Source organism: Heterodontus francisci, chromosome 19 (genome assembly GCF_036365525.1).
Source record: "Heterodontus francisci isolate sHetFra1 chromosome 19, sHetFra1.hap1, whole genome shotgun sequence".
In the NCBI taxonomy this organism is placed as follows: Eukaryota; Metazoa; Chordata; class Chondrichthyes; order Heterodontiformes; family Heterodontidae; genus Heterodontus; species Heterodontus francisci.
In genome coordinates this window covers 83,497,663-83,513,299 of record NC_090389.1, presented here as the reverse complement: position 1 = coordinate 83,513,299, position 15,637 = coordinate 83,497,663, and the positions used below count along the sequence as shown (strand labels likewise).

General features: G+C 44.1%; 1 protein-coding gene across 1 annotated transcript in view; it reads right to left on the bottom strand.

Moving 5' to 3' along the window:
- Nucleotides 1–15,637, bottom strand: part of LOC137380421 (collagen alpha-1(VII) chain-like) — a 177,709-nt gene that overhangs the window by 103,922 nt on the left and 58,150 nt on the right. Inside the window, exons 4-7 of the mRNA XM_068052349.1 lie at nucleotides 12,221–12,380; nucleotides 4,748–4,841; nucleotides 4,477–4,638; nucleotides 2,595–2,758 (exon numbers count right to left, since the gene is read on the bottom strand). Of these exons, the coding sequence (XP_067908450.1) occupies nucleotides 2,595–2,758; nucleotides 4,477–4,638; nucleotides 4,748–4,841; nucleotides 12,221–12,380 (580 nt within the window). The remainder of the gene's footprint in view (nucleotides 1–2,594; nucleotides 2,759–4,476; nucleotides 4,639–4,747; nucleotides 4,842–12,220; nucleotides 12,381–15,637) is intronic.

The window sequence follows — 15,637 nt, the reverse complement described above, 5'->3', positions numbered from 1 at the left end:
ATCAAAGTGTTTGCGAGAGGCCCCTGTTAAAGACTTGGTTAAAATGGAACAACACAAATTTCTCCCAAGCACTGTAAAGGGTTCAGTACAAATATTAATAGCCACCCACGAGAGGCAGCACAATAGCACCAACTCACCCCATTGCTCCCACCATGGTTCCACTCTCCACCACTACATTAACACAGAGATCAGGAATATCAATTCAGGTATTCCATTGTATTCCAGGACAATGTTTTCACTTGCCAATAAGAGGAACCTGACCTCAATCAGTTTGGGCCACACATCAGGACCATTCAATGACCTTTTGAGACTTTGGGGTAAAACGGGTGTAAAATTGGTGCAAAGCTTGCCAATTTAGCAGTGGGAGGGCCTGCGTGTGAGAATTACTATCTATATTAATGACTTGGAGGAGGGGGACAGAGTGTAATATATCCAAATTTGCTGACAATACAAAAATAGGTGGGAGGACATGCTGTGATGATGACATGAGGAATCTGCAAAGGGATATAGATAGGTTGAGTGAGTGGACAAAAACCTGGCAGATGGAGTTTAACGTAGGAAAGTGTGAGGGAAGAATCAAAAGGCAGATTATTATTTAGATGGAGAAAGACTACAAAATACTGCAGCACAGAGGGATCTGGGTGTTCTTGTGCATGAAACACAAAAGGTTAGCATGCAGGTGCAGCAAGTAATTAAGAAGGCAAATGGAATTTTGGCCTTTATTGCTAGGGGGTTGGAGTTTAAAAATAGGGAAGTCTTGTTACAACTGTACAAGGTGTTGGTGAGGCCGCACCTGGAGTACTGCGTACAGTTTTGGTCTCCGTATTTAAGAAAGGGTATACTGTCATTGGAGGCAGTTCAAAACAGATTCACTCGGCTGATTCCTGGGATGAAGGGGTGGACTTTATCAAGAACAGCTAAACAGGTTAGGCATTTATTCATTAGAGTTTAGAAGAATGAGGGGTGATCTTATTGAAACGTACAATATTCTGAGGGGGCTTGACAGGGTAGATGTTGAGAAGATGTTTCCACTAGTGGGGAAATCTTGAACCAGGGGACCTAGTTACAGAATAAGGAGACACTCATTTAAAACTGAGATGCAAAGGAATTTCTTCTCTCAGTGGGTAGTGAATGTCTGGAATTTTCTACCCCAGAGAGTTGTGGAGGCTAGATCACTGAAAGTATTTAAAGAGGAGGTGGATAGATTTTTGAAATATCGGGAAGTGGAGGGCTATGAGGAGCTGGCACGAAAGAGGAGTTGAGGCCTCGGACAGATCAGCCATGATCTGAATGAACGGTGGGGCAGGCTTGAAGGGCCGAATGTTCTTATGTTCTTAAGTGACCAGCAGTTGAAAATAGCTTCTGTAATCTCTCCCCTAATAGCTTGTTGTAGCACAGTGGTGCAGTGGTTAGCACCACAGCCTCACAGCTCCAAGGACCCAGGTTCAATTCTGGGTACTGCCTGAGCGGAGTTTGCAAGTTCTCCCTGTAACTGTGTGGGTTTCTGCCGGGTGCTCCAGTTTCCTCCCACAGTCAAAAACTTACAAGTGATAGGTAAATTGGCCATTGTAAATTGCCCCTTGTGTAGGTAGGTGGTAGGGAATATGGGATTACTGTAAAGTTAGTATAAATGGGTGGTTGTTGGTTGACACACACTCGGTGGGCTGAAGGGCCTGTTTCAGTGCTGTATCTTGAAATAAAAATAAAAAATTCAATGTTCTAGTATCCCTCTGTGTGAAAACATTTCTTTGAACTTTCTCCTTCATTCTTCAATGTTAATCCTTAGTCAATGCTCCTTATTCCCGATTTATCAAGTGGGATAAACAATCCTTCATGACTGATCTCTCAAAATGTTGAAGACCTCTGTTAAATCTCCCACTTTAGCCACCTTATTTCCAGTGAGAAAAACTACAATTACTTGAGATCTGGTTAAGCAATATCAGCCGTGGTTCATTAGAAACACTTTTGCCTCTAAGTCAGAAGGTTGTGAGTTCAAGTCCTACTCCAGAGACTTCAGCACAACATCCAAGCTGACACTCCCAGCACTGTCCTGAGGGAGCGCTGCACTATTGTAAGTGCTGTCTTTTGGATAAGACGTTAAACCAAGGCTGCCCTCTCAGATGGATGTAAAAGATCCCCTGGCCACTATTATGAAGAGCAAGGGAGTTATCCCTGGTGAGCTGGTTAATATTTATCCCTAAATCAACATCGATAAAACAGATTATTTGGTCATTATCACATTGCTGTTTGTGGGACCTTGCTGTGCAGAAATTGGCTGTTGCTTTCTCTACTTTACAACAGTGACTACACTTGAAAAGTACTTAATTGGCTGTAAAGCACTCTGGGACATCCAGAAGTTGTGAAAGGTGCTATATAAATGTAAGTCCTTTTTCTGTAATGTATTATTCCCGTGAATCTTCACTGTATCCTTTCTATGGACAGCAACATTCTGTGTATAATTGGTGTGCCCAGAATGGAGCATCCAACAAAGCCACTTTTAAGTCCAGCTTCATTTGTGCTTTGTGCTGTTGTAAACCTGCATGAATCACTCTGTCTCAGGTAGGGAGTTACCCCCTTCAACATCAGACACTAACCTTTCGGAGTTCAGCTGAGATTGGAAGGCCCAGGGCGTTGAGGGGAGTGTACTGAACATTGTACCCTGTCACAGGCCCAACTGCCACAGTCCAACGAATTTGCATTGATTCAAAGCCCTCATCACTGAAGATCAGACCTGAGGGGCCACCAGGCACTTGCACATCTGAAAGCACAAGAGAAAAGAAAACGCAATCATTTTATTTTCAGGTGCTAAAAAGCCTACTAAGCCCAAATATGGTGGTAAGGGACCACGTGTCCATTTCCAGCTGGAAGTGCACCATCCTCTATATTGGGAAAGGATGAAGAAACAATGGCTGTGCAGTTCCCAGGCCAGAAACAGGCGTTAGGATCATCTGCCTATGCAAATAAAGAGCCTAACAACTCATTGAAAAGCATCTTTCAAAGGACATGGGGGCCATTTCTGTTTTCAGGGTTAATCGAGTGGATGTTATTCAGGCAGTCAGTGGGGCAGGGCAGCCTGTTGACTCTAAGTGGAATCCAAGTGATTTTTGCTACTTATTGGAACGGGATCAGCAAGCTGATTTGGAGTTGGTAAATAGGGTCCTGAATGTGAAATGCCTATCGCAACACCTTAAAGACAGGGATTGGTGTCGGGAAATGGATGGGTACAGCTCCAACAACACTCAAGAAGCTCAACACTATCCAGGACAAAGCAGCCTGCTTGATTGGTACCCCATCCACAAACATTCACTCCCTCCACCACCGACGCAGTGGCAGCAGATGCACTGCAGCAATGCACCAAGACTCCTTGGACAGCACCTTCCAAATCTGCAACTTCTACCAACTAGAAGGACAACGACAGCAGATGCATGGGAACACCACCACCTGCAAGTTCCCCTCCAAGCCACACACACCATCCTGACTTGGAACTATATCACCGTTCCTTTACTGTCATTGGGTCAAAATCCTGGAACTCCCTTCCTAATAGCACTGTGGGTGTACCTACACCACATGGACTGCAGCGGTTCAAGAAGGCAGCTCACCACCACCTTCTCCAGGGCAATTAGGATGGGCAAAAAATGTTGGTCTTATCAGCGATGCTCACTTCCTGTGAACAAATCAAAATGAAAAGATGTGAAACTTAAGTGCAGCAGGCAGCATGTGTGCAGAACCAATGGCAGCAAATATATTTTATTGTTGGGCAGGATACTTCCATACAAGGGGACAGAACAAGCAACACGCTTGCATGATCATGGAGCTGCAACCTTCGAGCTCACTGGCCTGCCCTCTTGCCTGGGTAGCAGCATATAATGCAGAGAAAAGGGGAAAACAGAGGCAGAAACCAAAAGAAACCTTCCTCACACTAACTATACTACATAAACCATGGCTTCCCGAAGTTACTGCTCTTGTTAAACAATGCCATTCTCTCTGACAGTACCTCAACTGACACAGAGCATTGTGAAAGCAAGGAAGAGGTGTCACATGGTGACATCCATTGATCCTTCCCGAACATCTGGTTGCGATTTGTTACTTAAGAGTTGCATGTGCCATTCCAACTTATGAAAGTATCAGAGCGCATGAGATCCCTGTGACTACAATCGGATGCAAAAAATCCCTCACTCCTGACACACCGATTGATCTTTAAAAAGATGCACTGTTTCCATCTTGAGGACCATACATTCATCAACATCACTAACGTGGGTCCCAGTGAGGGAAGAGACTGGAGGACAGTAAGCTCAACCAGAAGATTGGAACTACTGAAGAGAACATTCCTTTGGTCAAATTGCCAGCAATTCCAACAAGAATCATATTGTGCCCGTATGTTCCCAACGGCCTGGTAAGAACCCCACATCACAGGCCTGCTAATCACACCAAACACCAAACAGTAAAACAGTATCCACGATGGGCCTTCCTTCTTACCACCAGGTGCATCCAGCGCTCCCCCTGTAATGGAGCAAACCCTCCGTGAAATCAGTGGTGTGAGAGTCCGTAGGATTTTAAAGTCATTCACAAAGAACGAATATTCCTTTGCGGGTGTTGAGGTAATATCATCAAGTTCCTTTTTATCTGCATTCTTGATCCCTGGGGAGAAGTGAACACTGACATGTTAGTGTCACAGCAAACAAGTGTTCAGAGTCAAGAAATTATTCCTCGTTTCTCACATGCAAATACCATCTCAAGTAGAACATACCAACTGCAAACAATTTAACATCTTGGCTCCGTAACTTTAAGGCTGGTCGATCAACGTTATCCTGTGATTTTCCATCCGTTATCAAGATAGCGATCTAAACCCAAAACATTAGACCTTAAGAGACCATTTGTGTTAAAACGTATTTAATTTTTGCCCCATTTGCATTAACTACCTTTTCAAGACTTGCTCCCAACTTCCAAATGCCAACCTGTCACCTGGGCAAATTTAGCATACAGAAATGAAGGCACATACCTTCACTTGAGGCCAGAACCATCTAACAAACTGAACTACAATGGTTTCCTTCTCTGCTGGGGCCCAACACTGGGTGTTCCAGTGAGGGTTGCTATGCAACTGGTATGTTCTCTGGCTGAGGAAGTGCACCCAAGGAAATGGGGCAAATTTTCTTCTTATTGTGTCTGGGAGTAATGGATATCCTATGCACAGCAAATCAGACAAGGAGGATCACATGTGTATAACATAAGAACAGAGTAGACTATTCAGCCCCATTCAATGTGATCATGGCTGATCTGTATCCCAACTCCACCCACCTACCATGGCTCCATATCTCTTAAAACCCTTGGTGAGCAAAAATTGATCAATCTCAGATTTAAAATTATTAACTGAGCTAGCATCTACTGCTTTTTGTGGGAGAGAATTGCACACTTCAACCATCCTTTGCATGGTTTCTAACTTCTCTCCTGAATCCCGCACACGGATTTTAAGATTATGCCCGCTTGCCTTAGACTCCCCTACCAGTCTCTCTCTACCCTATCAATTCCTTTCAAAATCCTAAAAATCTCAATCAAATCACCCCCTAATCTTCTATAATCCAGGGAATACAAGCCTAGTGTATGTGATCTCTCCTCATATTTTAATCCACGGAGCCCTGGTAACATTCTGGTGAATCTACACTGCACTCTTTCCAGGGCCAATACGAACATATGAATTAGGAGCAGGAGTAGGTCACTCGGCCCCTCGAGCCTGCTCCGCCATTCAACAAGTTCATGGCTGAACTGATTACTTCATATTTCCACCTACCCCCCATAACCTTTCACCCCCTTGCTCATCGAGAATCTATCTACTTCTGCCTGAAAAATATTCAAAGACTCTGTTTCCACCGCCTTTTGAGGAAGAGAACTCCAAAGACTCACAACCCTCCGAGAGAAAGAATTTCTCCTCATCTCTGTCTCAAATGGGCGACCCCTTATTTTTCAACACTGACCCCTAGTTCGAGACTCTCCACAAGGGGAAACATCCTTTCCACATCCACCCTGTCAAGACCCCTCAGGATCTTATATGTTTCAATCAAGTCACCTCTTACTCTTCTAAATGCCAGTGGATACAAGCCTGGCCTGTCCAGTCATTCCTCATAAGACAACCCGCTCATTCCAGGTATTCGTCTAGTAAACCTTCTCTGTACTGCCTCCAACGCATTTACATCCTTCCTTAAATAAGGAGACTGATACTGTACACATACGTCCTTCTTAAAGTGCAGTGTCCAGAACATAGTTCTAACACAGGTCTATCCAGGGTTTTGTGTAAATGTAGCAAAACGTACTCTGCTTTGTAATCATGGCCTCTAGTTATAAAGGTTAATATTCCATTAGTCGTTTTGATTTTTCTTTGCACCTATTTCAGTTATATGAACTCCTAAAACAACTCACCTGGATTTCCATCCATGAGGCATGTCATTCTCCCATCCATTTTTTCTCTATGTGCTATGTTATCCTTTCCAGCCAAGTACTGTCAGAGGGAAATCTGTCCCCATGTCTGCTGGTTGTGAAGGTCTCCCATAACCTCAATAAATGGGGTGACCTACTGGTTATTCTCAATAGTCTTAGGGCTAAGGAGATCCAAATGGTTCTCGATGGCTAACAGTCCACACAGTAAACGGCTGCCAATTCACCAATACACTGAATATTTTCCCCGACCCAAGTGTGAAAGAAGGCAAAGGAACAGCAGGCTGTCTCTGTGATGCACTGATGGATTGATGCTTTTCATTCCCTAAAGCTGAGATACATTTGGAGCATATTGTTTAATAGAGGAGGACCCTCTCCCACCTCAGCCACCTAGCTCCCTCTCTCATTTCTTTATTTTATCAATATTACATGGAATTGACAGCAGAAAAACCTGACCGTTTCTGTGCTGGAAATTCCATGTAATTCTAAGGAACAGGTACATTTGGCCCAACTGGTTTCTGCTGGTGTTTACACTCACACAAGCCTTCTGCCACCCCTCTTCACCTGATCGTAGCAGCATTACCTGCTACTCCTTTCTCCCTCACGTGCTTATCTAACTTCCCTTTAAACGCATCTATCCCAGGCGTCGGCAACCTTTTTTACTTGAAGGACAAATGTTATTTTTAAAAATTGCCAAAAATAAAACAATTGGGAGCCGCAAGACAAAATTTTGGCATTTCTAAACCAAATACTTGGCAAATTGCCAAGTGTCTCTGGTAGAATGCATCATTTGTAGATATAATAAATAAAATACAATTACTGAATTCATATATTAATAGAAAAATAGTTGAAATTAAAATAGACCAAATTCTGAATTATCACATCTTTTGACTTTTTTATAATCTTTAATTTTGTCAGTAAGGACATCTTTAAAGCAAATTATCACTTAAGATGCCTAAAATTAAGACTTTTTTCCGACTATTGATTCTCGTGATGAAAAAATAGCTTCAAATAACATATTCAGAATAATTTATTGTCTCGGCTATATTAAGAAACAATAATGGTTGCAACCATAAAACCTGTTCCTCAAATCAAAGGCACTGGCCAGAATTTTACACTCCCAAAACAGCGGGCTGGTGGCGGGGGATGGGGGTCGTAAAATGGAGAAGGAGGCTGGGGGGAAGGGGAGCCTTTCCCGACCCGCTCCCGCCTCCGCTGCCAATTTACGTGGGGCGGCAGTGGTGAGAAACGGCCCGCCCAGCTCAGGCCAATCAAGGTCCTTAAATGGCCAACTGACTGGCACTTAAGGGCCTCCGCCCACTGCCGTGGTTGTTTTACCCTTGGCTGGCAGGTGGCTGACGCCTCAGAAAACCCGCCTGATAAAACTAGGCAGCCTTCTGGCGGTCTGTGGGGGTGCCCTCCTGATTGGGCATCCTGTGCACGATGGAGGGCTGCCCTGAAGCCCCAACCACCCCCAACGTACAGCACGCCCCCGTCCCCCCTAACCCACCCCCCCTTGCATCACCGGGGCCCAACCGACTGCCCCTGGCAAGGCCTCAAAAACTTACACCTTTTCCGGGGCTGTCCTTCATCTTCATCCTGAAGCTGGGTGTAGTCCCAACAATGGCCACTGCTCCCGGTGGCGCTGCCGGGACTAAGAGTTGCCGGTCCGCTGATTGGGCGGCAGCTCCATTAGGCAGGACTCCATGCCTCAATGAGATGGAAGTCCCACCCAAGACCAATTCAGGGCCTGGGGACTGTAAAATCCAGTCTGGATCCCCAGGCCCGGTGGAGGCAAGATCACCACCGACTCATCGGCTGGTGGACGGATTCCCCCCACCCACCGTAAAATCCAGCCTATTATCTAAAACCATGGTGTAACTGTACCACTCGACCTGGTTTATTTAGAGCAAAATTATGTTTTTCATCAAGATACTCATCTGAAACCTAAAGTGCAGCATAATGATTAGTTTTGTATCCACACAATAAAAACACTGCTCTTATTTGTCTTGACTTAATTTTTTTCGGCTTTTTTCATGTTAATGCGATCCAACTGGAAAAGGTTGGGAGCCGCAAATGAGATATTACAGAGCCGCACGGAGCTCCGGAACCGTAGGTTGCAGACCCCTGGTCTATACTAATAACTTCAACCACTCCTTGTGGTAGCGAGTACCACATTCCAATGCCCTGTGCACATGGGTTCAAATCCCACCACAGCAGCTGCTGGAATTTGTTATGAAGGTGCTCCTGGCTTTTTTTTTTAGGATTCGTGTGTTAGAATTGTGGAGATTGATTCATTGGAGAACTGAAGTAATTCCATAAATGTTGGACTCGTTTTTTAAAAGAGGTCGCCGGAAGGACACATGAGGTCTTGCTTGAAAACAAACTTTATTGGAGGTCACATGCCTTAAGCTCAATAAACAACAGAAAACCTGGTTACTTGGGGGAGATGTTTACAGAGGAGTGACATGTCACGATTTATGAGGGTCAGGAGGTTCTGACTTGCTGTTTGGTTTCGCTTCTGAGATATTGTTTTGGTTCAGTTGGGATGTGGACTGTGTTTGAAAGCAGTTGGAGATCAACCTGCCAACAGAGAAACACCCAGCTTGCCTCCTTGCTCTTGTCTCTGTGAAATGCCACATTTCTCCTGAGGAGCTCCAGGAAAGTTTACCAGATTAATTCTCGCCGCTGCCTGAAAAGAACTGCTCCAGAAAAGATCCCAGTGACCCATCTACATTTACTCAGATGCCAGACTGTATGCCATTTTAGAACTATAGGAGCACAGAAATATTATGGCACAGAAAGAGGCCATTGAGCCCATCATGTCTGCACCAGCTGAAAAAACTTGCCGCCTAATCTAATCCCACCTTCCAGCATCTGGTCCGTAGTCTTGCAGGTTACAGCACTTCAGGTGCAGGTCCAGGTACCTTTTAAATGAGTTGAGGGTTTCTGCCTCCACCACCAATCCAGGCAGCGATTTCCAGACACCCACCACCCTCTGGGTGAAAATGTTTTTCCTCATGTCCCCTCTAATCCTTCTACCAATTACCTTAAATCTCTGCCCCCGGTAATTGACCTCTCCACCAGGGGAAACAAGTCCTTCCTGTCTTATCTGTCTTCTCTTTTCTGTCTCTATCTACATGTGGAAAAGTTTGAGGCAATATCTGAAGAGTTTTTGTTATGGTTCTTTGAGCTCACTGTAGAGTCCTTGATTGTAGACAGATCTTGCTTTTCGTTGGGGCCCAGTATTCTTCTTAAACCTTGTTCGCTGTAGGAGACTTTTCTCTCTTGGAGTTCATGTGTCTTCAGAGGGTTTTGGAGTTCCGTGAGAAAGACATGGGAGCAGACAGAAGAGGTCTTTTCAATCCAGGAGCATTCTGCTTTCTGCCAGTTCAAACACTGCAACAGCCAGTTAGTCATGTGACTAACTGATCTGACCATGTCTGTTTGTGGATTGAATTGGAGCAGGGAATAGCTCCTTTGTCTACAAGCACTGTCTGATAATATGCAAAAATGTCTTTCCAGCCAGGGGCCTGGCACCTCTTATCATAGGCTTTCTCTTCTTCCCAGCAACAATTTGAAATTTAATGTCCATGTGGTGAAATTAATATGCCTCATTCTTGGCAGGTGGGGGCCTGCATGACAATGTTGAAACCAGAATTCATCACACTAGCTCCTGCTCTAACTCAGTTTGTCAGGACCTCCTACTTCCCTTTATAATAGGCCCTTTCTCAGGTCTTTAAAACAGTGACATCCTTTCAGGTTCTCAGTCTTCCCTTCTTACTGTATCTACTGGTTTTAACAACCAACTTTTAGCTTGTTCTCATGACCATTTCTCAAGTTATCTCATCTTCTCTCCAGCTCTTTCCAGTCTCTGTGCAGTGCTGTAGCATGGGCCTTTGCCATTCACCAAGTTTTCTCAACCAGGAGGAGAAATGCTAGGAATCCCTTTGTTGTCCAACCTGTATCATATCAAGTTGTAAAATACTTGGTGTCATTAGGACCAAAGGTCAAATCATTCCCTGCTCTGTAACTCAGTCAGGCCTCCACTGGATGAGAACCTAGAAGTTACAGTACAGTATCATAGAATGGTTAAAGCACAGAAGGAGGCCATTCGTTCCGTCACGTCTGTAATGGCTCTCTGCAAGATCAACTCAACGAGTCCCACTCTCCCACCTTTTCCCCGCAGCCCTGCAAATTTTTTTCTTCAGATAATTACCCAATTCCCTTTTGAAAGCCTCAATTGAATCTGCCTCCACCACATTTTCAGGCATTGCATTCCAAATCCTAACCACTCGCAGTGCGATAAAGTTCCTCCTCATGTCGCCATTGCGCCTTTTGCCACTCACCTTAAATGGGTGTTCTCTGCTTCTGGATCCTTGCGCTAATGGGAACAGTTTCTCTCTATCTACTCTGCCCAGATCCCTCCATATTTCGAACCCCTCTATCAAATCTGCTCTTAATCTTCTCTTCTCCAAGGAGAACAGCCCCAAATTCTCCAATCTCTCCACTCAACCTAAGTTCCTCATCCCTGGAACTATTCTCGTGAATCTTTTCCGCACCCTTTCTGATGCCTTTACATCCTTCCTAATGTGTGGTACCCAGAACTGGACACAATTTCTCCAGTTGAGGCCGAACCAGTGTTTTATACAGGTTTATCATAACGTCCTTGTTTTTGTAGTCTATGCCCCTATTTATAAAGCCCATGGTGCTGTATGCTTTATTGACCACTTTCTCAACCTGCCCTGCAACCTTCAAGGATTTGTGCACATATACCCCCAGGTCCCTCTGCTCCTGCACCCCTTTTAGAATTGCACCCTTTATCTTATATGATCTCCTGTTCTTCCCACCAAAAAGAATCACTTCACACATTCTTCCTACCAAACTGAATCACTATATATTCAACCCCTTGAGCCTGTGCTAGCCCCTTAACAGGAGTTATTTAGTCTAATCCCATTTCCCTGTCCTTTCCTGTATTTGTTTATATTCTTCTTCTCAATTAATTATTCAATTACCTTTTAATTGATGTTACAGTCTCTGCCTCAATAGTTACTGTGATATGGCAATTCATGTTCTAATAACACTATGTGTGAAAGCTATTTTCTAGTTCCCTCTTTGATTTTTCTGGGGATAATCCTGAGTCTGTGCCTCTCATTTCCGATTTGTCAACTACAGTATCATAGAATGATGGAGAAGGATGCCATTCTGTCCATCATCCCTGCACCAGATGCCCTTGAGTGGCCGAAACCTTTCATAATTGCAAGAAGCTCTAGTGAATCCTGTCTTCACCTTCTCTGTTCCAGAGTAAAAAGCCCAAAGGTTCAAGCACTTCTTCCTAATTATAACCTTGTGCTCCTACTACGCTTCTAGTGGATTTTCACCGTACCCTTTTCATGGTTGTAATACCCTTCCTACAGTGAGATAACAACAACAACTTATATTTATATAGTGGCTTTAATGTAATAAAATGTCCCAAGGTGTTTCACAGCAGCATTGTAAAACAAAGTACAACACCGAGCCACAAAAGGAGATATTAGGTCTGATGACCAAAAGCTTAGTCAAAGAGGTAGGTTTTAAGGAGTGTCTTAAAGGAGGAAAGCGAGGTGGAGAAGCAGAGAGCTGTAAGGAGGGTATCCCAGAGCTAGGGGCCGAGGCAACTGAAGGCACGGAGACCAATGATGGAGCGATTAAAATCGGGGATGCACAAGAGACCAGAATTAGAACTAATACCCAATTAAAATATGCATGAAATCTTTAAAGAGAGACACATTTAGAATGATGTATGCTCTCTCACCTTGGGCACACTGCGCCTCAGTTTGACCGATCCAAAGAAGTTGTCTGCGATGTATTTCAATCCCGCCCCTGTTCTTGTGTTCCCACCTTTGTAACGCAAATTGCGGACTGCAGTCAGTATTTGGGATCCATTCCTGTGGTCTTCAAAAGAGAACTCAACCCTTTTTAAAGCACAAAAAAATGACATGAATAACTCAAGGGCTGAACTAGGAAAAGGCTTGTGATGATCAACAGGTAAAACTGACCTGGTTGCTCCACGCACATAACCTGGAGGAATCAAGCCAAATAAAGTTTATCCTAACACAGCTATCTCTATGCATTCCCAACTGATCCCCTGTTGCAACACAGGTGGCACATTCAACAACAACAACTGCATACTGATACTTTCATTTATATAGCACTTCTAATGTAGTAAAATGTTGCAAGCTGTGTTGCAAAAACATAATCAGACAAAATTTGTATCAAACCACAAAGGAAATATTCGGACAGGTGTCCAAAAGCTTGGTCACAGAGGTAGGTTTTATGGAGCATCTTAAAGGCACCGCAATATCAATAACAGCTATCAGCCAACCCTTGAGGTCATCCGACAGACTGTTTGTCACAATGGACTGCTAAATATTTAACTGCTGTACCAAAGATCTCATATTCTTAATCAAAAAATGGTAACGCAGACAATCCTGAAACGACCCTTTCGGGAAAAAGGCAAAGGGGACAGTTTACTTCAGCTACATGTCCTAGTGCACAAAACTCAGAACATCAGGAGTGTATCGCGAGCTGAATCAGAATGCAGATGGGCCTACGCATTTATTGAGTCAGTTAATGGACTCAATGTCCCGTCTTCTCAAAGTATGTTTTTCCCAGGGCATAAAGTTCTGCCCTCTCGTTGGACATAAAAGATCTCACGACCACTACTTGGATGAAGAGCAGGGACTTCTGCCCAGTGCTTCTGATCAACATTCATCCCTCAACCAACATCAATATAAACAGATTATCTGGTCATTCCCACATTGCTGTTTGTGGGAGCTTGCTGTGCGCAAACTGGCTGCCACATTTCACACATTCCAACAGCGACTGCACTTCAAAAGTACTTCATTGGCTGTAAGGCACTTTGGGATGTCCTGGGGTTGTAAAAGGTGCTATATAAATGCAGGTCTTTCCTTTGCTTGCGACTGACAACAAACATTGGCACCTATGCAGGCACAATTCTGTCACATAGCGTTGGGCTTAAAACCGGAAGTGGGCAGTTTCGAGACAGGGTGGGGTCAGGTTTGAAACTTTTTAAATTTTAACTTCTCATCCAAAGCCACCCATATTTGGGGGTCTTAAATAATCTCCTCAGACTCTGTTGGTGACTATTATTGCCAGTATACAAAGCAGGTTGTTTCCCCTAGTCAGAGAGCATTTGACATAGTTGACCACTCCATCCTCCTGTGCCTTTCCACTGTTGTCCAGCTGGATGGGACTGCACTTGTCTGGTTCCACCTTTATCTATCTAATTGTAGTCAGAGAATCACTAACAAAGGCTTCTCTTCCTGCTCCCACACTATTACCTCGGGTGTTCCCCAAGGATCTATCCTTGGCCTCCTCCTATTTCTCATCTATATGCAGCCTCTCAGCAACATTATCGAAAAGCATAGGGTTAGTTTTCACATGTACGCTGAAGACATCCAGCTCTACCTCACCACCACCTCTCCTGACTCCTCCACTGTTGCTAAACTATTAGGCTGCTTATTCAACATTCAGTAGTGGATGAGCAGAAATTTCCTCCGATTAAATATTGGGAAGACTGAAGCTATTGTCTCCAGTTCCCATCCCAAACTCTGTTCCCTAGCTACTGACTCCATCCCTCTCCCTGACAACAGCCCGAAATTAAGCCAGTCTGTTCACAACCTTGGTGTCACAGTTGAACCCGAGATGAACTTCCAACTACACATCCGTACCCATCACTAAGACTGCCTATTTCCACCTCCGTAACATCACCTGACTTCACCCCTGTCTCAGCTGCTGAAACCCTCATTCATGCCTTTGTTACCTCTAAACTTGACTATTCCAATGCAGTCCAGGCTGGTCTCCCACATTCTACCCTCTGTAAACTTGAGGTCATCCAAAACTCTGCTGCCTGTGTCCTTATATGCACCAAATCCCATTCCCCTATCACTCCTGTACTTGCTGACCTACACTGGCTCCCAGTTAAGTAATGCCTTGATTTTATAATTTTCATCCTTGTTTTCAACTTCTTTCATGGCCTCGCCCCTCCCTATCTGCATAACCTCCTCCAGCCCCACAACCCTCCGAGATATCTGCACTCATCTGATTCTGGCCTTTTGACCATCCCCGATTTTAATTTTCCCACCACTGTCACCCATGCCTCCAGCTGGCTAGGCCCTAAGCTCTGGAATTGCTTCCCTAAACCTATCTTTACCTCACTTTCCTCTTTTAATACGCTCCTTAAAACCTGCCTTTTTGACCAAACTTTTGCCCATCTACTCTAATATCTCTTTAAGTGGCTCCATGTCAAATTGTGTTTCATAATGCTCCTGTGAAGCAAATTGGGATGTTTTAATCGGTTCAAGGTGCTATATAAATACAAGCTGTTTTTGTTGTCGTTGTTGTAGAACCAGGCGACATGGTCTCGGATTAAGAGGTCAGCCATTTAGGACTGAGATGAGGAGAAACTTTCTCACTCAGGGGGTTGTGAATCTTTGGAATGCTCTATCCCAGAGGGCTGTAGATACTCAGTCGTTGAGGATATTCAAGTCAGGGATTGATAGATTTTTGGACACAAAAGGAATCAAGGGACAAAAGACGAGAGCAGGAAAATGGAGTTGAGGCAGAAGATCAGCCATAATCGTTCTTAATGTTGAAGTCGGCTCGAGGGGCTGTATGGTTTACTCCTGCTCCTATTTCTTATGTTCTTACAAAATTCTTCATTGCCATTTACTTTCTGAAATGTCCCCAAAGCCCAAAAGCTATGAGTAACCTATTCCTTCCTAGTAGGGGAATAAGTCTTTCCAGATCTCAGTAGACCTGGTACAGCCATTATCTTTATAAAATGCCATTTCATTTCGTTTAACTGACCCACATGCTGAATTGCACACTTTTGTATTAACCACAAAAATGACATTGAAAATAGTGGGAGTAAAGTCGGGACGGATGTAAAGATCATTAAAGGATCTTTGACCAGACTCTGACCAGATGAATGAAATATCGTGGTGTAGCAGGAAGTGGCTGAGCGATTTGCAAGTGCCCAGATTGCAAAAACATCTGTAATATCTTGTAATTATTAAAGCATGTTTCATTTATTTGGGGAAAACTGAAAAATGGAACAGTGAAAAGACTTGCATCGCACGGTGGCTGCAATGACTGATTGGCACCCCATCCAGCATCTTAAACATTCACTCCCTCCACCACCGACGCA